The 24,363-nt window shown below is 48.4% G+C and overlaps 1 protein-coding gene across 5 annotated transcripts in view; it reads left to right on the top strand.

Moving 5' to 3' along the window:
- Positions 1–24,363, top strand: part of LOC135906942 (uncharacterized) — a 125,732-nt gene that overhangs the window by 84,413 nt on the left and 16,956 nt on the right. For 3 of the 5 annotated variants that reach the window (XR_010565856.2, XR_010565855.2, XM_070531873.1), the window contains 2 exons: positions 3,240–3,389; positions 15,438–15,592. Coding sequence is in view for 1 of the 5 variants with exons in the window: in XM_070531873.1 (XP_070387974.1) it covers positions 3,240–3,389; positions 15,438–15,592 (305 nt within the window). In the remaining 4 variants the exon portion in view is untranslated. Of the gene's footprint in view, positions 1–3,239; positions 3,390–14,881; positions 14,992–15,437; positions 15,593–24,363 lie in introns of all 5 variants that reach the window. The other 2 variants (XR_011511359.1, XR_011511360.1) reach the window with 2 other exon arrangements.

Below are 24,363 nucleotides of genomic sequence, written 5' to 3'. Positions count from 1 at the left end.
CTCAGTGACCCAGGTTGGCGAGGCGTTCATTGAAGAGCGGCACATGTCCAGTGCATTCATGGCGCATGCAGCTCGCTGAAGCGTTGGCGTGAACATTGATTGAAAAGCGATACGTACCCAGTGAATTTGTGGCACAGCCGGCTAATGCGTCGGTTTGCTATCCTTGAGTAACCTTTGTAATGTAGGTTCGATTCCGGTCATCATCGGAGAAGTGTAAGGTATCTCATTCGTCATTGTACGGTGATACATTCCCTTTGGCACATACCTAGTTGTCCAAGTTGACGTCAGAGGCGCTCATTAAAGAGCGGTATACATCTACTAGCCCAGTGACTCTACTTGGCATCAAAGAGGTTCATTGAAGATCAGCACAGACCGAGTAGCAAATACCCAGAGCTTCAAGTCGGAGTCATAGGGTTTCTTCAAACAGCTGTGCCTACCGAGTCCCGCAGTGAACCATGTCGGCGTGAAAGAGCTTCGTTGAAGAGGGGCTCGTACGTACACATTGGCACTGGCACTTTAACATACTCAGTGACCCAGGTTGATCCGATGGTGTGCTTTAAACCTGTTTCCTCAGCACAGCAGCCCAATGCACTGCCTATTCGGCCATGAGCCACCCAGTGACCCAGGTAATCGGGAAAATGGTTAGACACAAACGTAGATGAAGCCCAGCGAAGACCTTGCACATGAGATCTGCTACGAAGTTATGGTACGTATATATACACGCTATAAACCCTGACATAGTTTTAAACCTGCACACAAGTGGTTAGGATACTGGAATAGTGTGGTTTAACAGTATGCGACCCTCATGTGTATGGTCCAAGTTGGCTCGCATATGGCTTAACCTTGGTGGCATCGCAATAGCTTTGGTGCATGTTGGCCATACTCAGTGCAGCCTTAGACTAGGGCACCAACCCTGCGATTGCAGACAGAAGAATCCATCAGAAGATGGAAGACGCCGTCTGAAGCCGCGAAGATCTCTTTTCTAGAGCCCAATAAATGTTTTCCGGTCCGGTCCGGTGGTGCATGTTTCGTGAAGCAGAAGCAAAACCCTGTGCACGGTGCTACCAGGCAAAAAAAAAAAATGGAGGCCACCGAGCTTCACGGAAAATTGTGGGCCCACGCGATGTTAAGTGTAACTTCACGCAGGAGCGCGTTGTAGCGTACACGTGTTGGTGATTAGCGTCATCGCGGACTCCGAGCTAATGTGCGTTTCCACTCTGGTTTTCGAAACAAGCACGCCGCAGGAACACCTTGGCGAATGCCTTGGATGTCGGTGAGTGGCGCCACTCCGGTTAGCGCCACCGTGGGTACCAAGCTAAACCATGGCTGCTTCGAAAGAAACGGTTACCCGCAGGAGCACCAGGTGTCGGTGATTCGCGCCACCGTGGACTCCATGCCAACCTCGCCTATCTTGACTCCAGATTCCATACGTTGCAGCCTCGAGCATCTTAGGCGAAAGCCTCGTAGGTGAGTGGCGCCACCGTGGAAACTCTCTAGCCAGACCGTGTGCGCTTCGCTGCCAGATTGGAAACGGCGTTCCGCATGAGCACTCCGGTTAACCGCCGTTGGGTGTCGGTGAACTTTGGCGCCACCGCGGACTCCTAGCCACGTGGTCACTAACATCTACCGCAAGTGCTAATCGCGTTACCGTCGCCATTCTTTTTTTTTTTCGCGGCAAACACAGTAGACGTCATAGCAGACAAAGTGGTCAGCAGCACTGGGAATCGATGTCGCTCGCCTTCTTCGAAGCATCGCCCTGGCTCAAGTAATTAAGGCATTGAATGGGGGAGGGTGGAGGGTCGGTTAAATGAGATTGCGCACCACCGCCGGCACACGATGGACCTTTTCGCGTGGTGGCACCATCACACCACGTGGTCAGCTGCCAATCGTCATCGCAGCGGCGTGGGTCTTCTCTTCCTTTACACTGCTAATTAAGTCAGATAGAAATAATATTCGCTACGTTGTCCAGTCAACATGATAAACCAACTAGCCCAACAGTCGGTCCTTCTAAAGTTCGATATGTCCGTGGTAGTGCAGTGAGGACTGTGTGCAGCACGACTGTTCCCGATTCTCCAGAGCAAATGGTATATAAAAGCGTGCGTAACTCGCGCGACGTATCGTGAGGCGCGATGCTTACTACCGTGGCCGCATCTTTACGCGGCTGGCAAAACGCGTCGAAGCAAACGCAAGTGTCTCCATAAGTTAAGGACGGCCGAGAAACCTTCTTCGTTCGACACAACTCGCGTCGGCATCATTGCGCCCTCGTCACGCAGGTATGCGAGGCCGGTCGCGGCAAGGTCCACTTCATTGCATCTTTCTATGCTATATGCAACAGAACGACTTCGTGACACGGGAAGTATACGCCTGCCAGCTCGAGGGCAGCCACGACAACGCGGGGCCGCCACACATTGTTCGTGCGTGAGGAAATGAACGAGACAGCCGTCACTGAGCGCGTCAGTTTTGCTTTTCTTGCACGCTGCGTCCTGTCTGGCAAACGATATCTCTGATTGAACCAAAGTGGATGTGGCTTTTCCCCGAATCGACATGATTGCGGCAGTCGACGCTTGCGCCGGGATCAGCGAGAAGTAAAGGATTCAATTATAGTCAAACGCTCGTACTGGAAACGTTCCCAGTTATAACGTGATAGGCGAGCCTACGTCAAGCTAATGGCAAATGCTGTTTCATGCGAATAGCGAAGTCGTCAGTTGGTCAGAAGCATGCCCTGTAGCGTGGATGAGAATTACAGGAACGATGTGCAGACGGGTAATAAGTGAGCGGCTAATATTGTGCACCCGGCGTTGTGGGCTGTGCCCGGACATGAAAGGATGCCATCGCTCATTCACAAGCGGCACAGCGACCGTATGGAGCCCTTAGAAGAGGTGGGAGAACTCAAGCTTCTGAAGGTGCTACAAGAGTACCCGTTCTTGCCTGTAAAGTTCTTAAGAGAAGGCATTAAATTAGAGGAACTCCATCCGGTTTGTCACTGCCTTTCCACTGCTTCTAGGGCCCTTTATACTTACATTACATTACTTATACAACAATTATTTTGTCATATTATTTACACAGTGGGCGAGGTAAAATTAAAGAAAAGTTGTATTTTATATAGTGCATAAGGCGTGCTTTACTGCGATCTCGGCTGGGCGCACAGTTTGTTAATTAATGTACTGTGCAGAAGAAGCTCATAGAGCGATAGGTGAGCACGTGATTGGTATATGAATTCTTTTTTTACACGTGTCCAGTTTCCATTGTGGTACACTCGGTGGCCTGGAGCGAAAACGAAAGCGGCAATGATGGCTGCTGCATTCCTTCGGGAGCCCTCGCCACGGGGGTGCGATTTTCAAGATCACCGGATAGTTGAGCTTCGGGCAAGTATGCGGAAACATCAGCTGGTAAGTCAAGCTGTTCAAGAAGGATCAAGAAGGAGAAACGAGTTGCTCAAGTGGTGAAGGGTGGTGAAACGATAAAGTCTATTTCATGACAGGAAACGCTATCGTTTTGTTTTCAGTACAAGTGACCACTTTCCACAAGAGATGCAAGTATCGATTGCAGAATATAGGGTGCGTAAAGGTTGCAATAAACTCTGTGCCAGTCGTATATAAGTCCTTAACTTCACTCTCTTCACGCTGCATGCGTCCTCTCCTGCACAGGCACGAGCCGACGCACGCCACCTCACAAAGCCAACGTTCTAATCTGCGCTCTCGCAACGGCTCGCCTTGGTCGTGCGACCCCGGCTGCCTCGTCCCCTCGCGACAGCACTTTTGTATAGTCGTTCCCGTTGGTATTCAGTAATCCGCCGTTATACAGCGCACGCACGCGCCGTTGCGCAAGCTGATCAATTCTTGCGTCCGCGCCCGCAGAATCTGAATATGCGCACTGCGTTTAAACAAGCCTTCTTCGTTCCCTTTTCTTTCCTTTTTTCTCTTCAGCAAGCAAGCAAGCGTGCTTGCTTGCTCAAGAGGAGGCTCGGGCTTCGTGTCGTCCGGGGCGCGTCTTCTGCGTCCCATCTCTGCGGCGGGTCGGGTTCCATATACGGTGCAGCACAGCGTCAACGCACGTAATCGCGGCCGCCGATTTCGTACAGCGCAGCAGCTTCCACGAGCTTCCCCCCGCGCTCTCCTATTTGCCGATCGCGTCACTTCGGGTTACGTGGCCCTCCGCGGTCGCGTGGCGACGCTCACGGTCTGCCGACGCGCCGAGACCGTATATGTGTACAGACAGACGCGCCCGCGGCGCAGCGGGGTGTGATGGTGCGTGCCTTGTCGCGGCTCTCGGCGTTACCTTTTTTTTTTCCCCCGCTGCATCGCGACCCCGAGCAGTGAGAGGCCGATACGGAGGAAAGGAAACAACGTCGCCTCGAGCCCCGTTGCCCCGCTGGCGAGAGCGGTTCGAGGCGCGCTTCGCCCATCGCGCGTTGGAGGACGTGCGCAGAACCAAAAGTCCCACTTTTTCTCGGCCGCCCCATCCACGACACCTCTCGCTGCGTCTGCGGGTCCGGGCGCCCCCGCCGAGGCCGACGATCCTCTCCCCTCTGTCGGACACGATCCTTTCTTGCGTTTTGTCCCGGCAGGTGCCTCTTGGTCTCTGACCCGCGCCGTGCCACCAGCGGCACGCTTTCTTTCTTTTTTTTTTTTTTTAGGCAGCAGGGTTAAGCGGACGCAGTGCAGATAAGAAACAAAACGCGATCCGCGGTGCAGTGCAGTGCAGATCGTGCGCCGAGATCGCCGTGCACCGCGGAACGGACGAGCGTTGCGTTTATGTAATGTTCGGAGAGAGGCGCCTGCGGCTGGCCGTGTGTGCGCACCGAGCACCGAGTGTCACGTATCTTCTTTTATTATTGACTTTTATTATTGTTTTTTCGCGTTAATTGTGACAAAATGTGCCGCTGTGTTTGAAGGCGATGACGTCTTCGGCCGAGATCAACTGCGTGCTTTTTCCGAAGCTATAAGAAATATAGAAACGGAAACCGTTCTGTAGGCTTTAAGCATGCCCATTCGACTGTCCGCACGCCCGTGCACGGTAACTTCAGCGGATGTAAGACGTTGTGTGCAGCGCCTTTAGCTGCGTCTTAGCGAGAGGGTAAGTTTAGCAATGACCTGTACTGCGACGTTCTATACGGACCAGTAGCGTACGTATTCACGCGTATCCTCCACAGTGGCTCCGAAATTTTATTCCTGTAACAAAAACTTGTAGCCGCTCATATTTACCACAATACTTATAATAGCCTAGAAATGTCCAAATTCTAAAGGAAACGCAAGAAAATGTAATTTCTTCTTCTATAATGCCCATCGGACATTCTATATTGTTGCACCTTTATGATGACCTGCTATTTGTTGTGTATACGTTGTGCAGCCCTCTGAAGGCGTGTAATCTGCTGACTCCGTTTCTACACCCGCTGCAACCGGCGAGCTGAGAGATCACGATTGCTGTATAATCACCTTGCCATGCCTTGCCACTTCTACTTCATGCATAGTCGAAAGCTGGCGGTTTCAGACACTGCCAAAATGTCGATTTTAAAAATAAATCATCCTGTTCTTATCGGACGCAGGCATCTATACGCGGTTACGTAGGCCATCGTGCCTGTACTGCAAAGATGCGAGCGCTGCGGGCTCTTATTTTGTAGCTTTCTTTTCTTCTTTCTTTTGCACCTAATGCAACGTCAAAGACGGGCGTTATTGCTTCTGTCATCGGGGCAGTGTATATAAAGCGAAAGCTTCGCTCGGTTGCAGTGGCTACATGTTCCGCATACTGTCGACCAGATGGATCGCACACCCCACGTGCGCGATTTATTCGCCGAAAGGAATGAAAGAAAAACGCAGAAATCCTTCAAGCTTGTCAAGCTTCGTTTCGCTTCCTTTCGTTCCGTTGCCGTAATGTTGTGCTTGACTCTTGCGGGATTTCCGAAAACAAGCGCTATAATAAAGAATTGCATTCCGGTCGATGCTCCAGTACGAGTGGGCGCCATGTTGAATTAGTATTCGATACTAACAGTGGCTCAGTGCGAATTCCTTCGTTCTCGGAATCTTGAAATTCCAAGCAATTAGCTTTCGAGATAACGCGCGCCTGGAGGTATATATATATATATATATATATATATATATATATATATATATATATATATATGCTTTCACGGGCCCAATGCGCAAGCGGTGATGAAAAAAAACCTCTCGCCCATAGCGCGTCCGATAGACTCACTTTGCTTGCGTGGTCGGCTACTGGGGAGCGTTTGAATAAATTGCGCATACATCATTGATTTCTCGGTGGCCGACATTGGCAGGCGATTCACTGGCAGTGCGCCAGTAAACGCAACGGCACCGCATTCACAGAGGATGCCTGAGCCACGTGGACGCGGCGAATAGAAATGTATGTATGTACCATACGTGTCCATTATTATGCAACTTGTGCTGTCATGGCGACCGTGAACCGCGGAGCAAGAGCCTTGGCCGTCTATACGAACGTCCCTTATTGATCGTTAAGCATCAGGGTACTTATTTGCACAGAGTAGGAACCACCAACTGAGACGTTCGGGAGCTTTTGCGGCACCTGCGCTTAACGCGACACTATAGTGGTTGGCTGATTGATGCCAAGGGCGCTGCTATAATGGTAAACTTAGTCGTTGTAAGCACGCTCTAATGTGAACACGTAAAAGCTCAATTTGTCCTGCTGTCGACACAGCTTTCGAGAAAAAAAAATTGTTACAATCGTAGACCAGTGCTGTCAAAGGGCGGAAGCGAGATTGAGAAGAAAGAAAGAAAGAAAGAAAGAGAACTTTCTTCACAGACGTATGCTAATCTGACAACTGGTACATAAAAGACAGCGAAGAAGTATAAGAGACTTCTCACACCCATCGGAAGTGTTATATCACGGGTCTGCTCGCTGGCTGACGGTCTCGATCAAACGCAGCAACTGCTTCGTGGGTTCTATAGCGCGGTGGTGGCTGTGACGCAGGCTGCATTGCAGCACTACGGTGTCACCTGTGCAAGCGCACAAACTCCTGGCTGACCTCCAGCGTGGAGCCGGTACACAACGCAAGTGAGAAACAAATATTGCGTATTTCTGGTTAACAAAAGCCGTGCTTATTAGTTGTCTATTCGAATGAGACGTAAGCAAGGTAACTTTGGTTTTATAATCACTGATCATTATACCTCTCAAAGCAAGTTCTCGGCCCTGGCACACGTTGCGTCGTATTTGGTTATTTTATTTATTTACAAATCACTGCAGGTCCTGGCCCATGTGGGCCAAAGCAGGAGGGGTAAAATTACAAAATATAACTATGCAAGCATTCAGAAGAAACCGAACAAAACCCTCGCATCCTTGCTGCGAAATTAAAATTTACACGTGAAATCGCCCGGCGTGGTTTTTTTGGCGTTGCGCTGCTAAGCACGAGGTCGCGGGATCAAATACAGGCCGCGGTGACCGAATGTCCATGGGAGCGAAATGCGAGAACTCCCGTGTACCGTGCATTGGGTACACGTTAAATAACCCCAGGTGGTCAAAATTTGTCCGGAGTCCATCACTGCGGCGTGCCTCGTAATAAGTTCGTGGTTTTGGCACGTAAAACCGCATAATAAAAAAAAGGCCTCCAATCCACTCTGTGAAGGTGGTTGGCAGCGAAGCTGTGGTATCACGTGATCCGATAGATCAATGTGACGTAACCTGGTACAGGGTCCTGTCCAGCCTGAGCACGACGCCGTCGTGCATATGGACGTTGCATGCTGTTCCTTTCCTTATTCCTTATTCCTTATTAAAGCGTTCTAATTGTGCGTAGCTTGCTTTGGCCAGGAACTGCTGCGTCATGCCTAGATTGAGCACGACGTCGTTGTGCATATTGACGTTGCCGTTCCGGTCAACGCTCATCGTGCTCATGCTACTTCTCAGGAGTCCTGACTATGCGTGGCCTCTCCACAGCGCCATCACAACAAAAATTAAATCAGTCGCTAGGTGGGGTTTTTCTTTTACATGTGAAAGTGCAGTGACGTCACTCCCTGCTTCGTGTGCTACAGTTTCCGCTTCCCGGCAACTGCAGCTTATGCAATCGTAATCTTTACCGGGAGACGCTCGCGGCGAATGCTATGCGCAATGGCGAGCTTTCTTGTTCATTCTTTTCCCTGCAAGGCTGGCGCTGCCGCTGCCGCAGATGCCTGGAGGCGAGCGCCATCTGGTGGTGGCAATGCAAGAAACCCAGCGGTACACGCGGCGCACGCCTTCCGCTGTGGGTGGTTGAATTGTCTGACGACGGAGACGAAGAAACTCCGGGATCCTATAGTCATAATCAGCTTCGCTATAATATTACATTTTTATGTCGACCACGCCATTGCACGCCGGCCTTCAACGCTGCACTAAAACCGTTGCGCAACTGTCCTTAACAGCTTCGCTGCAATAAATTAGATTAAATAATGCGTGCGTGTGTGGGGATTTTCTCCTTTCACCCTTGTCGTCTGACGTAAGAATGTGACAGACCCAGCCTCTCCAGATAACATGAGAGTGTCTCTGAGCATGATTCGACTCGAATACGAGAATTCCGTGGCAATGAAAATCATCTGCGGGAAAGCACTCAAAATAAAAAGAAGGGTAATGGATGGTGGCATTGTGGTGATGATGACGTGTCCTTTGTTGACGTCATCAGCGCATGCGTGGCCTAATCGCACCAAAGGCATGAGGCTCGTCTCCCGCTCTCTCGGTGCGCTTCGAAGGAGGTAATTCGTATTCGACTTGCGCCTCGCCACGGCGTCTCGTCTCGACAGGCACCTGAGTGATGTCCGAGGAAAACGACGTGAAACGGGCGACGCGTTTACGTTCCTTGCGAATCTTACGCGTGAAAACAGCGTCCGCTCCTCTTGTTTTTGCTTGATTCCTCGGACTTGGACTATTGCGTGTTTCGTCGCAAGTCCGGTCTGTTGAGAAGGCAAGCTGTTCGCACCACGAACACAGTTTTGGTGTATTTTGCGAGATAAACGGTGGCTACAGTAACGTTCGCTAGCACCTAGTAATTATGCTACTCTCGTTATTAAACTCGCCTTATATATTCATATTCACGAAGGCAAACAAAAATATTTTTTTTTCTAGACAAGGTTCAAGTCCAACTTTGAAGAAATAGCTCGCCGAAAAGTTGCGAAAATTATGTATATATATTTATTTTTCAAATTTCGCTAGACATAATATTACGGCCGTACAGTAACATAGATATCACGTATAAAATGGAGGTGGTAAAACACATAGGGCATAGCATGTGCGTTTAATTAGGGTCACTATTCGAATAATAATTCGCGCATAGTCAATTCATTCTTAAATTACACCTTAGGGGGCTCTGCGCGAATACATACGCATGCACGCACGCATACACGCCCACACGTGCACACACACACGCACACGTACGAAGGATCACGATCGCACCGCACATCACGTACCGATCTAGATCTTGGGTGTTAAAATCGAATGCAAGACAGTCTCCTGATAAGATCACTCCACTGATATAGTCTCGTTCAGTATACATACATTACGGACACAGTGCGCTCATAGAACGTCGCGCAACGTAAAGCCACGGAACTATTTGGCCACATTTTCAAGAAGAGCTGTGAAGACGAGGGCCCGTATTCGCGGAAAAGTTCAAGCGCTAATACTATTCGCAAGAGCAGGGACGAGGCTATCGTATTGTTGAACATATCTTTATGGAAGGCGATGGGGCAATACAATACAACGCTTACGCATATTATAATAACCTTGCGAACTCCAGCCCAGATTCACACGAAAAGGTGAGAGCGCTTGATTTCTCCAACATGCAACTATAGGACCGCCTGTAGTTAGTATTTTTTGGCGCAGTCACGAATCACAGCCACGTGATGTACGTACGTCCTCTTACAAGTGTAGAATTGTGAGCCTGTCGTTTACGCCGAAATGGACGGCTGACCTTTAGCTTTGTGCGACGGGGTTCACGCGTCTTGCTGTAAATGTTTTCGGAGCTCTGTATATCCGCAAGCAATTAAAACAGATAAATACGGAATAGAAAGAACAAAACAACGAGATTTTCTCTCAGAAAGCGCGTATACACCCCGGATCTACGGAGTGCAGTCTGTGACCTATACCCGCGACAACCGCGTTGCGTAGAGAAGCCGCGAGCCACTTTTTTCCGCAGGTGCCATGCTCTGAAAACCTCTGCGATTCAGTGCAGTCGTTGAATGGGCGCTGAAGCACCCTGTTCGAGTCTTTCCTGCCTGTAAATCGTTCGTAGTCTTCCATCGCTTCCGTGGCATCAGGATGATTTGCTCAGAGTAAATTTAATATGATGAATACATTCAGTCTTGTGATCCTAAAGGTTTCTCCACGCTCCAGGTTCTCGAAAACAGCGTCACCTCTTCGGGTGACCTGAAGAGGCGTTCGGACGTTTAGTGAGTGACGGTTGAGAGGGGCTTAGAGTACTGGTTAAAAAAAAGAAAGCAAGGAAAAGCGGAAAAGAGATCGAGCCCGGGTCGTTACAGGCATAAGTAACTGCGCAATATCGAGGTAACACTGAAGATAAAGAATATAATGTGGAATTGGCTAAATGCTGGAATGCAATATATGTAGCAAAACCTTGATTTCTTGTGGCTAGGCATCGAGGAAGGCATCGTTCGGTGAGGGCATCTCGCAACAGGATTGAAACCAGAACGTATCTGCCCGACACGTGATCGTCACGTCAGAGCGCGCGGCAGGTTTTAGTGCTCCCACTCTGCAGGCAGAGCTACGGCAGCGCAGCCGAACACTGATTTAAAAAAATATCTAGAATCAAACGTTAAAATTATGGGGTTTAACGAGCCACAACCACTTCCTGATTATGAGGCACGCCGTAGTGAAGGACTCCGGAAATTTCGACCACTTGGGGTTCCTTGAAGTGCACCTAAATCTAAGTACACACGTGTTTTTCGCATTTCAAACCCTAGAACCAAGCGTTGCCGGCCAATACGCTTTGTCTCAGAGGTCAAGTGTTGTGCTGATGCTGCGAGAGAAAACGCGATGAGAACGGCTTCACGGAGAGCGCGCTTGCCAACTCTGGCGGCGTGACGTAGTTATCTCTCCTGGTTTATTTCGTTTATCCATGAGCCTAAGTGCGCAACCCCATTTCAAGGGGGATGCTATGAAAGATAATCATCATCATCATCGGATTCAAATAAGTTCTACTGCGAGTCTGGGGCTAATTTCAGCAACAGTGGCATGGTATTCCCGGTATACTCTCACCGTGGACAACAAGGAATGGGATTGGAAGCGTGTTTTGCTAGCAACTCATCTCAGCCAAGAGATATATTTTTTTTGCTGTGGTGGCGGGTGTTCAGGTGGGAATGTCCACTTGAAATGTTTATAGCCTAAGCACGCACGCACGCACGCACACACGCACACACGCACACACGCACGCACGCACACGCGTACACACACACACACACACACACACACACACACACACACACACACGCACACGCACACACACTTTGCCTAGGCGTGAGAAAACCCGCCTGGACTGTCTGCGTAAAAGGAGAGAGAGAGAGAGAGAGAGAGAAACGGGATGGGAAAGGCAGGGAGATTAACCGGATAAGAATCTGGTTTGCTACCTTCACTGGGGGAAGGGGAAGGGGAAATGAAATGCGGAAAGAATAGCGAAGAGACAAAGCAAAAAAAAAGAAAGAAAGAAAGAAAGAAAGAAAGAAAGAAAGAAAGAAAGAAAGAAAGAAAGAAAGAAAGAAAGAAAGAAAGAAAGAAAGAAAGGGAAGGTCGTGAGCGTGTATGATAATCAGAGGCTCTCCAATAGGCCACTCGAACGTAAAAATTTGAGGAGTGCCTTGACTGTCTTGCGGTGTGACCACTGTAAAGGTCGGCGTTCCAGGACTGTCTGCTCCGAAAGTGGCCGGCCGTTAAGACGCGTCAGCGCAGTCGCGAGTGATTGCTTGTGTGCGCTGTACCGGGGAACAATGGCGAAGAACGTGTTCGATTTTGTCTGTGCAAGGCTTTAGAGTGAAGTCATGCGGGTGCTGCACAATGTGGCTAGGCCCTGAAATGCTGTGCGTCTGGAGGAGCGTTTCTCGGTAGAGCTTGTTTTACACTTTCATTGCCCAGCGTTCCAGTATGGCCTGGAATGCACACTACGTCTACGGGGTCCATTGCAATAATCGCCGAAGGGTATTATGGAAGCCAAAGGAGGTTTAAACCGAATGGAAATATAAAAAGACTGCATGTTAACGATTTTTTCGCTGTGAGAAAATTTTTTGTTTTTTACCGACAGCCATGCAGAATATGACTGGTAACTGCAATAATAGCTCTGTGTCCTCTTATGGTTAAACTATGCCCCGATAACCCAGTATTCCGTAAAAGGGAATACTTTACACGGACAGGCAAAAGCTCTCTAATAATCTTTTCGCGTTTCTTCCATGCTACATAATATAACGCGGTCCGATGCATTTGTCAACACGACCTTCAAATATCCTATTAATGCAGGTGTCAGCGTTTCAATTCTTTTCGGATTTCCGTCGCTTTCAGACCGAATCCTCCATCTCTTGGTTTTCCTTCTATTCGAGACGACGGAGCGTGATATGAGGCTCGTTGTCGAGAGAGAGAGAGAGAGAGAGAGAGAGAGAGAGAGAGAGAGAGAGAGAGAGACGGTGCGGCGTGGATGCACGTGACTGACCAAGCATCGCGCACGCTGCACGTGTTTCAACGGTTTCGCCTGTGTTCGACGACCCATTGCGATTGGCTTGCGATGACGAGAGAAGCGGTGGGAAAACACTGGGACACAAACATCCATAAAATGACAAAAGAAAGGAAGAAGGAGCAACAGGTCAAGTCTTATGTGGTGTCGTCAAGAAAGTAGGCGGACACGGAAGCTATACGAGAGTGATGAACATATTCAAGGTACCGAGGCGTAATTCGCTATGCGCCATACGTATAGCTTGGCACACCAATTCGAATTTGTGCTATATAGCGGCAACCGAATGCAGATTGCGAAGCAGCGATGGGCGAGAACGAACAGGCGCAGGAGGCATGAGTATAAGGATGGAAGGGAAAAAAGGTGCAAAGACCGAACGGGTGACAAAACTTTGGTTGTGCTCCGTCGAACCAAAATATAAATGGTCTTTGGCGTACCATTCGAGTTTGAACATTGCTCAATGATTCACATCTGTGCTTATGAATACGTCATTTGCGTGTCATCGGACGAATATGCATTGATCAGTTGTAAATCAGCGCTAGTATAGTGTTTGTATTGTGTGATCCTTCCTGCCCTTGTCTTATTTGTGCCAAAAGCCCTCGTTTACAGACTTCACACGGAGTGCGTGGAAGACCACATATACTGGGTGTCCCTGCTAACGTTAGCAAAATCGTTAAAATAAATATAAAATAAAGAAAAGGGATGCACGGTGTAACACGCGAACCTCCGACGACAGAACAACATACGTCTTATAACTGTACCTTGCACCGTGTTTTTTTTTTTCTCTCTCTCTCTTCTTTGTTTCTACTAACAGCCTGGCTAACGTTAGCTGGAACGCCCCATACATACAGAAAAAGAAGCTTCTTTGAAGCAAACGGCTGCATCAGCGAATGGTGCTGCGAACATCTCTGTGTGTAGTACTGACAACTCTCGACAACAGCGCAGTATTACTACAACCGATACGACTGCTCGAAAAAGTGGCATTGTGAACGGCCAGCACGAAGCGCGACGCTTGAACTGCCGCTCATGCGATGCACTTCCAACGTATTTTTTGTCGCAACGGCCGACATCGGCCGGCGTCGGCGCTTCCATTTCACGCCGCATGATATCCACACCGCAACTAATGTCTAGGTGCGTACTCTTGGGTGTTGGCTTTAACCGTTAATCCCATGAAACAAATTTCAGCAGCAAATGCGGCGCCGTCGCTGGGCATTGAAAAAAGAAAGGAGAATGACGCGCCGATGGGGGCAGCGCCACGCGAAATGTACGTCAGAAATGTGTCGCATGTGCTCAGCACTTCATAGGTACTGCGTCGCGTCAAGAGAAACAACGTCACAACAGTGGGCGTGGCCAGCTGGCGTGAACGTGGACCTATGATGTTTGAACATCATGAATGCTCGGGCACGCCTTTCTTCAGTATAGGTGTGATACCTAGAACGACACATAGGCGCTCTTTCTTTTTTTTCTCATTGAGCAGTAAAAATGTACAAGTATGAGTACAAGTAACAATGTATACGGAATGTACATGTTAGCCCTCCCCCCCCCCTCATTCCCTCCCCGGCCTCCAATTTTCTTGCACAATTACCCGCTGTCGTATTTTAAATACATTTGAACAATATATGTCTGTTATCTACTGCTCATGTGCGCAGTTCTGTGTCACATCGTCATTTCCATACGCATGCTGCTGAGTATGTGTCGTTACTTGTGTGTTCATCAGTGTCACTCGCGCTAGTAAAACATCTAATTTTTTTGTAAATACACGACATTGCGTAACTATCTTAGACAAATTAGACTTGTCAAGCTATATAACGCATCAATGTGCATATTCCTGACAGTGTACGCAACATAGATTACATTTGACTGTTAGTGTAATCAAAGCACTGGTGTACTGAACTAGAGCGTTGACGTGGGCTAGCTGGTGCATACGGATATCTAAACAGCCAAAGGACGCGACCAATGAGAACAGAAACGACGAAGCGCTGTTTACGTATAGCAACACTCATCGCCTCTGTATCAGTAAATTTTTTTGAACACCTACAGACCCCTTTGTAACCGGTCCAAATATCGAACTCTGCCCACGAGAGACTATTTTGTTTCGGGGTGATGCCGGCCATTGAACAAAGTAAGTTCGTGTCAGATGAACGTGCTAGACAGAAAGCCGGAATTAGGCACATCAGTGATACTCAGGGTAGAAAACTGCACGACCGTTTTTTTCAGGTCCGGGCCCGATCTGAGCCCGAAAGTGCTATGCGGCCGCCCACCCGAGCCCGACTCGGTAGTTTCGAACCTCACCAGCCCACCCCGTTTCGGCCCATTAGCCCTTCAGCGTAAGCGATGCATGGTCCAATTCTCGGTAATTGTGAAGATACCATCCGCGGCACAGGATATTTTTTATAGATAATTTTGACTGTGTCAGGACTTGGTCTGGCGTTGTTGCTGGTAAATGAACAAGTAAAATGGTAAGAAAGATTATGCAGTGTGTTTCAGCGAACACTTTCAAAGCGACCGGCCGGCCGCAGGTCGCTCCACTGCTTCGTCAGTTGTCCGAGCGACCCTCTGCCTACATTAGCTCCAGGATCAGCCGGTGTTGAGCGGTGGATGTTAACAAAGGAATGGAATCGAGCGAAAAGAATTGCTGCGTTATACCGGCCCAGGTTGTATACTCGCACCACTGCGACCGTTCCCGATATGTGATGCTGCGCGAAATGGTTGAAGCCTGGCCGCTGGCGAAAACGCAATTTTGTTTTTCTTCCTTTCTCTTCCTCCTTTTCAGGAAAAAAAGTACCAGTCAGCACGAGCATTCAAGCATCCATGCACTCACCATGGCATTCTCCAAGTTCAAAGTTCACGAATCCGCGCCTCTTCCCCATCCTTAATAGATGGGCTTCCCGGCTGCTACCGGCAAAAGCCGCAATCAAGCCAATTCAGGTACGTGACGATGGGCATTTTGGTTGCTTGAAAATTGCGGCAGCTGCCAGCGAAAGACAGAAAGCAGGTCGGCACTCCCTTTTTTGACGTGCGCGCATCCTTACATGCATGTCTAGGCGTCATTGTGTAGCGGCTGGAATAAGAATGTTATGTAATTCAAAGCAAACAAGGAATTGCTGCGCTTTACCTATTCATTTTCGGCAGCCTTATTGTTTGCTCTTCCAAAGTAGCCCAATTCGCGCGCTTGACAGAGGTGCTCTAGCTTGTACGCGGTCTTGGCGACCCACTTAGCCTATAAAGTCTGCTGCTATACAAGGCTCCTGAGATGACGCGCTTCTTTTCCCTGTAACACCCATAAGGAAGCCCGGACAGCTTATTCACACGGCCCGGATTTCACGGCAACGATCGTCTTCTGAAAAGGAGCGGCAGCAACAGTGACACTGCAACAACCGTAACTATATTCCTCCTGGTATCTCTCGCGTATACCGCCTCGCACTGCAGAGGATAACGCAGCGCGCTAACGCGCATGCACCCGCACAAATAGACGGCGCAGCACAACACGCGCGAAAACGCTCACGCACGCCAAGTTCGCGATCGGAGTGGAGTGTTTGTCGCATTCACGTCTTTCGTAACATCTCCGTCGATGGCTCGATTTTCTTCGACGTGGCCGTGCGTCGCGTGTAATCCATGCGGCCCTTCTCTCGATGTAACGAAACAAAGCCAGGTGCACGCAACCGACCGCGATAGAGGTACGCGATTCCCGAAGCTGCAGCAGCAACAGCGGTGGCATTGGCAGCGGAGAGCATGTATAGGTTTCCTCGTGCGCGTGGTGTGTGACATATCGGGACGCCGCGCTCGCTTTATGTGCTGCCTGCGGGAGTAGTTCTTCGATTTACCCGTTCGCATCGTTTGTTTGCTCCTTTCTTTTCTTGTGTCTTTTATTTTTTTGGCTTTGAGGGCAGCTCCTTCAACGACAGCTGCGGTGACCTGGCTCTCTTTTTCTGCGGCTGCCCTTGTCTCGCACGCGCGCTTTCGACTATGTAATACCCTTACAGCGAGCCACCCGCTCTCTCGCCAAGAAAGGAGAAAACAGCCCGCGCGCGCGTTCTCAGTTGTGGCGATGTTTCTTGTACGTTTCCTCCGTGCTGCAGGCGGCGCGTGAACGCGATCCTCCTTCCCTTTGGCGATCTAGCTGGGTGCGTGAGCGCTGCGCGTGCCAGGCCACCCCCCACCCGGCCGCGATATTATTTCCCGGTTCTCGAGGCTTTCCTCCGCAGCATCACATTTTTTTTGTTTTCCTTTTTTCCCGTCCGCTCGGGGCCGAGCGAGTTCTGCACCACGACGCCATTCGGATATACTTCGCCAACGCTGCCTCTGCTTTGCTTTCTGCTCTTCTCTCTCTCTCCCCCTCTCTCTCTTTTCTGTTGTTCCTTCCCGTTGTTCTTGTTTTCGATTCCGTTTCTTGCCTCCGGCGCTTTTCTTTTTTTTTTTTTTGCGGCTGTAGTCGGCGTGTACCATAGCCTGTCCAAACACGTTACCCCACTCGGATCTGCGCGTTTCCATCGCCGAGCGTCTTTTGTGCGATAAAAATAGTCTGGTCTGAACTGGTGGCCATAATAGGGCGAGCAATCTTGCTGCCGCGTACGGGGGCAGCAGCGCGCGAGTTTTCGTGCGTTCGATGGAGTGGGTCGGTAAGCAGCACACTCCTATGCTGTATACGCTCAATTACAGTGGTCGAGCGTGGATGTTGCGTTCGGTACGTCAGTGGTGCTCATCGCTGCAGTTTGCGAACGCATGTGTCGTAGCGCCGCGAGCACCATAAAAAAAAAGAAAAAACGGAAACACGTACTATATAGCAGGTAGCAGGCCTCTCGTTGCCGAAGCTCCTGCAAGTCTGGAAAAAGACTGAAAAGACTGAACGTCCAGGAATGGTGCAGTGTACTTGTGCGGCGCCGTATATGTAGGGTTGTTCGTTTTCGGGTAAAACCCGATTTTACCCGATTTTCGCACCCCGAACGTGTTCCTAAAATATCGGGTAAAATCCGATTTTTCCCGATTTCTGAAACAACTGTGTCCACGGAATTGCTGTGCCTCCAGTTGGCGCGCAGGCGAAAGGCGGCCAAAGCGGCCGACGTACAGACAATCGTTGAGCGAACGTTGAGCGAACGTTCTCTGAGCTAAGGTACCTGCAGGGCCAGACAGGTCTCGTGTGGAAACCGAGATGTTGCGCATGCAGATGATTATGTATGTTAATAAGGACGTGTAGAACGTCGATGACCAGCCCTCGTGAATGAAATGTTTCTTTTCTCAAAAGTGAACGCTGCCTCTCACTGCGAGTCAGGCACGTACCCAGGGGGGGGCCCGGGGGGGCCCGGGCCCCCCCCCGAAATCATGTGGCATACCCCCCCCCCCCCCCCCCCGCTCCCCACCCACGCCACCACTCCTCACACATTCCTGAAGCCCCGCCAGATCAATGTTGAGACTTGGCAGCTGTTCATCGGTCAGCATTATGCTGCCTTTGTCACTCCTTTTAGGTGGCAGTAGTTATCGGCATCTCTTGTAATGTGAAGGAAAGTTTTCTCATAGATTCCGCGCCCACGCGATTAACTCGATATGCGTTCAGTTGTCACCATCTATTCAACCGTCACGCGGATAGCTGTTGCTTTTGTTAGTTCAACCTTCTTTGTTTAGGCTGATCCTGGGACCAGGAGAGGGATGCGACTGTTACTCAGCTGGCCTGTACTCTCATGGAACGAGTTGCGGCTGGAGAAAACGCCAATTGCGTTTAACTTTTGCCTTTGCTTCATTATTTCCTCGAATTACGGCTCGCCGCGACGCTGGCAGATGCCCGGAACCATATACACGTGATATGGGTTAGATAAGGTGGGAAATAAAATAATGTGAAAGAGCGTCCATCATGAAACCCTGCAATAACCCTTAAACCCATAAGCAAGATGACTGTCGCCCGTTACCTTGTCTGTTTTTCCCTAATTGTATAGCACTTTTCGTGCAAAATTGGCAACTGGAAACAAAAATCGCAAGGAGTTGAGAAATTAAGCGATCTACTAAGGGAGAGAACCAAGGCAACAACCAAACTGCAAGCAAAAGCGAATAATAAAAAAGTTAACCGTTGTTTATGAGAATATTTATGGATCAACATCTTTTTATTTAAAAAGTAAGTAGAGAAAACGCCGCCGGAAGTGGAGAGCAATTACTTGTTGTGGATGATGCTTCTACAGTTATCGGTCGAACCGCCTCACGTAGCCACTTCTCTGCTGTGCTTATGTGGGTGTTTTTCTAACCTTTCGCGGTGAGCGCAGTACGTCCAGAATTGCAGAGTCCTGCGCTCTACGCAGTTGTATGGGACTGGCGGCCGCACAGCGTTACGCAATTTGCGGAACTGTCAGAACTGATCCACAAGGCGAAAATAACTGATATTCGAAACTATAACATGAGAAAGACTGAAGAAGGCGTAAAAACTGAACGCAGCCTGAAATCAGTAAATAAGAAGCCTGGCATAGGACAAACATGATGTATTCACTAAAATATAAGAAGGATAATATCATAAGCAATCTCGAAGATATAGTAAAAGCAGCGGAAAAATTCTAAGCTGACCTGTATACACTACCCGGAGGAGTCACGATACCTTACTTAGAAACAGTAATGAACAGGATACAGAAACTCTCCTATAACTAGCGATGAGGTCAGAAGGGCCCTGCAAGACATGAAACGATGAAGAGCGAGAGGAGAAGGTGGAATAACAGTCAGTGGCGTAGCTAGGTCGTCTGGCACCCGGGGCCCGTAAGTCTTCTGTCACCCCCCCGGGGTGTAGCCGGCAGTAAGAGGGGTGTCTTCAGACGTATATGACGCCCCCCCCCCCCCCCCATTGGCCCCTTGCACCCGGGGCCCACGGCAACCCTGCCCCCCTGTTGCTACGCCACTGATAACAGTCGATTTAATCAAAGATGGAGGAGACATAATGCTTAGGAAACTGGCGGCTCTTTATACGAAGTGTCTATCGACTGCAAGGGTCCCAGAAAACTGGAAGAATGCAGACATTATACTAATTCACAAAAAAGGAGACGTCAAAGAATTGAAAAATTATAGGACCATTAACTTGCTCCCAGTATTATATAAAATATTTACCGAAATAATCTCCAATAAAATAAGGGCAGCACTGGATTTTGTCAACCAAGGGAACAGGCTGGCTTTAGGAAGAGATACCTTACAATGGATCACATCCATGTCATCAATCAGATTATTGCGAAATCTGCAGAGTACAATAAGCCTCTGTATGTGGCTTATATAGATTACGAAAATGCATTTGATTCAGTAGAGATACCAGTAGTCATAGAAGCGCTACGTAATCAAGGACTACAAAACGCTTACTTAAAAAGCTTGAAAAATATTGCTACATGCGTGTGGTATTTGTTTGTTTGAATGAGGTACGTGGGCGCCATCACTCCAGAAAAGAGGAGGAAGAACGAACTGGGCTCGCGCTGTGAATCTAACCGGTCTGCGCTGCAACCGCTGTTGTAAATATAATCTGTATATAGTTTCTCGTCTTACTGACTCGTCCTTCGCGTAAGAATATCTACAGAGGTTCTACAGCTACCTTAATTCTACATAAGAAAAGCACGGACATACCTATAGAGAAAGGGGTCAGATAGGAAGACACAATTTCTCCAAAGCTATTCACTGCGTGCTTAGAAGAATTCAAGCTATTAAACTGGGAAGGCTTAGGAGTAAAGATCGACGGCAAATATCTCAGCAACCTTCGGTTTCCCGATGACGTTGTTCCATTCAACAACAATGCAGACGAGTTACAACATATGATTGGAGACCTTAACAGGGAGAGTGTAAGAGTGGGGTTCAATATCAATATGCAGAAGATGAAGATAATGATAAATAGCCGGGAAAAGGAACAAGAGATCAGGATCGCCAGTCGGCCACTAGAGACTGTGAAGGAGTACGTTTACCTAGGTCTATTAATCACAGGGAACCCTGATCATGAGAAGGAAATTCACAGAAGAATAAAAATAGTTTGGATCGCATACGGCAGACATTGCCAGCTCCTGACTGGAAGCGTACCATTATTATTGAAAAGTAGGGTGTGCAATCAGTGCATTTTGCCAGTGCTGACGTATGGGACAGAGACTTGAGAACAAGTTAAAAACCGCGCAAAGAGCGATCGAACGAAGATTGCTATACATAACGTTAAGAGAGAGAAAGAAAGCGGTTTGGATCAGAGAGCGAACGGGTATAGACGATATTCTAATTGACATCAAGAGGAAAAAATGTAGCTGGGCAGGTCATGTAATGCGCCGGAGAAGGAAAGCGCAATCGAGGACGACAAAACACTAAGTGGACCAATGAAATCAGGAAATTCACGGGCGCTAGTTGGAATCAGTTGGCGCAGGACAGGGGTAAATGGAGATCGCAGGGAGAGGCCATAGAGAAAAGAAATGGAGAGGCCTTCGTCCTGCAGTGGGCGTAAAACATGATGATGATGATGATGATGATGATGATGATGATGATGATGATGGAGGTGGTGGGCCCCCCCCGAAAAAAAATCCTGGGTACGTGCCTGCTGCGAGTAATAATTAATTACCAAAGAAACGTCAAATTTTGCAATATTTTCTTGAAAGCAGCCCAAAATCTAGCCCTAGTTGTTACCCACCGGCAGGCACGTACCCAGGATTTTTTTTCGGGGGGGGCCCACCACCTCCATCATCATCATCATCATCATCATCATCATCATCATCATGTTTTACGCCCACTGCAGGACGAAGGCCTCTCCATTTCTTTTCTCTATGGCCTCTCCCTGCGATCTCCATTTACCCCTGTCCTGCGCCAACTGATTCCAACTAGCGCCCGTGAATTTCCTGATTTCATTGGTCCACTTAGTGTTTTGTCGTCCTCGATTGCGCTTTCCTTCTCCGGCGCATTACATGACCTGCCCAGCTACATTTTTTCCTCTTGATGTCAATTAGAATATCGTCTATACCCGTTCGCTCTCTGATCCAAACCGCTTTCTTTCTCTCTCTTAACGTTATGTATAGCAATCTTCGTTCGATCGCTCTTTGCGCGGTTTTTAACTTGTTCTCAAGTCTCTGTCCCATACGTCAGCACTGGCAAAATGCACTGATTGCACACCCTACTTTTCAATAATAATGGTACGCTTCCAGTCAGGAGCTGGCAATGTCTGCCGTATGCGATCCAAACTATTTTTATTCTTCTGTGAATTTCCTTCTCATGATCAGGGTTCCCTGTGATTAATAGACCTAGGTAAACGTACTCCTTCACAGTCTCTAGTGGCCGACTGGCGATCCTGATCTCTTGTTCCTTTTCCCGGCTATTTATCATTATCTTCATCTTCTGCATATTGATATTGAACCCCACTCTTACACTCTCCCTGTTAAGGTCTCCAATCATATGTTGTAACTCGTCTGCATTGTTGTTGAATGGAACAACGTCATCGGGAAACCGAAGGTTGCTGAGATATTTGCCGTCGATCTTTACTCCTAAGCCTTCCCAGTTTAATAGCTTGAATTCTTCTAAGCACGCAGTGAATAGCTTTGGAGAAATTGTGTCTTCCTATCTGACCCCTTTCTCTATAGGTATGTCCGTGCTTTTCTTATGTAGAATTAAGGTAGCTGTAGAACCTCTGTAGATATTCTTACGCGAAGGACGAGTCAGTAAGACGAGAAACTATATACAGATTATATTTACAACAGCGGTTGCAGCGCAGACCGGTTAGATTCACAGCGCGAGCCCAGTTCGTTCTTCCTCCTCTTTTCTGGAGTGATGGCGCCCACGTACCTCATTCAAACAAACAAATACCACACGCATGTAGCAATATTTTTCAAGCTTTTTAAGTAAGCGTTTTGTAGTCCTTGATTACGTAGCGCTTCTATGACTACTGGTATCTCTACTGAATCAAATGCATTTTCGTAATCTATATAAGCCACATACAGAGGCTTATTGTACTCTGCAGATTTCGCAATAATCTGATTGATGACATGGATGTGATCCATTGTAAGGTATCTCTTCCTAAAGCCAGCCTGTTCCCTTGGTTGACAAAATCCAGTGCTGCCCTTATTTTATTGGAGATTATTTCGGTAAATATTTTATATAATACTGGGAGCAAGTTAATGGTCCTATAATTTTTCAATTCTTTGACGTCTCCTTTTTTGTGAATTAGTATAATGTCTGCATTCTTCCAGTTTTCTGGGACCCTTGCAGTCGATAGACACTTCGTATAAAGAGCCGCCAGTTTCCTAAGCATTATGTCTCCTCCATCTTTGATTAAATCGACTGTTATCAGTGGCGTAGCAACAGGGGGGCAGGGTTGCCGTGGGCCCCGGGTGCAAGGGGCCAATGGGGGGGGGGGGGGGGGCGTCATATACGTCTGAAGACACCCCTCTTACTGCCGGCTACACCCCGGGGGGGTGACAGAAGACTTACGGGCCCCGGGTGCCAGACGACCTAGCTACGCCACTGACTGTTATTCCACCTTCTCCTCTCGCTCTTCATCGTTTCATGTCTTGCAGGGCCCTTCTGACCTCATCGCTAGTTATAGGAGAGTTTCTGTATCCTGTTCATTACTGTTTCTAAGTAAGGTATCGTGACTCCTCCGGGTAGTGTATACAGGTCAGCTTAGAATTTTTCCGCTGCTTTTACTATATCTTCGAGATTGCTTATGATATTATCCTTCTTATATTTTAGTGAATACATCATGTTTGTCCTATGCCAGGCTTCTTATTTACTGATTTCAGGCTGCGTTCAGTTTTTACGCCTTCTTCAGTCTTTCTCATGTTATAGTTTCGAATATCAGTTATTTTCGCCTTGTGGATCAGTTCTGACAGTTCCGCAAATTGCGTAACGCTGTGCGGCCGCCAGTCCCATACAACTGCGTAGAGCGCAGGACTCTGCAATTCTGGACGTACTGCGCTCACCGCGAAAGGTTAGAAAAACACCCACATAAGCACAGCAGAGAAGTGGCTACGTGAGGCGGTTCGACCGATAACTGTAGAAGCATCATCCACAACAAGTAATTGCTCTCCACTTCCGGCGGCGTTTTCTCTACTTACTTTTTAAATAAAAAGATGTTGATCCATAAATATTCTCATAAACAACGGTTAACTTTTTTATTATTCGCTTTTGCTTGCAGTTTGGTTGTTGCCTTGGTTCTCTCCCTTAGTAGATCGCTTAATTTCTCAACTCCTTGCGATTTTTGTTTCCAGTTGCCAATTTTGCACGAAAAGTGCTATACAATTAGGGAAAAACAGACAAGGTAACGGGCGACAGTCATCTTGCTTATGGGTTTAAGGGTTATTGCAGGGTTTCATGATGGACGCTCTTTCACATTATTTTATTTCCCACCTTATCTAACCCATATCACGTGTATATGGTTCCGGGCATCTGCCAGCGTCGCGGCGAGCCGTAATTCGAGGAAATAATGAAGCAAAGGCAAAAGTTAAACGCAATTGGCGTTTTCTCCAGCCGCAACTCGTTCCATGAGAGTACAGGCCAGCTGAGTAACAGTCGCATCCCTCTCCTGGTCCCAGGATCTGCCTAAACAAAGAAGGTTGAACTAACAAAAGCAACAGCTATCCGCGTGACGGTTGAATAGATGGTGACAACTGAACGCATATCGAGTTAATCGCGTGGGCGCGGAATCTATGAGAAAACTTTCCTTCACATTACAAGAGATGCCGATAACTACTGCCACCTAAAAGGAGTGACAAAGGCAGCATAATGCTGACTGA

The sequence above is a fragment of the Dermacentor albipictus genome, chromosome 1, assembly GCF_038994185.2.
Source record: "Dermacentor albipictus isolate Rhodes 1998 colony chromosome 1, USDA_Dalb.pri_finalv2, whole genome shotgun sequence".
Lineage (NCBI taxonomy): Eukaryota > Metazoa > Arthropoda > Arachnida > Ixodida > Ixodidae > Dermacentor > Dermacentor albipictus.
This window is presented reverse-complemented; position numbering and strand designations above follow the sequence as displayed.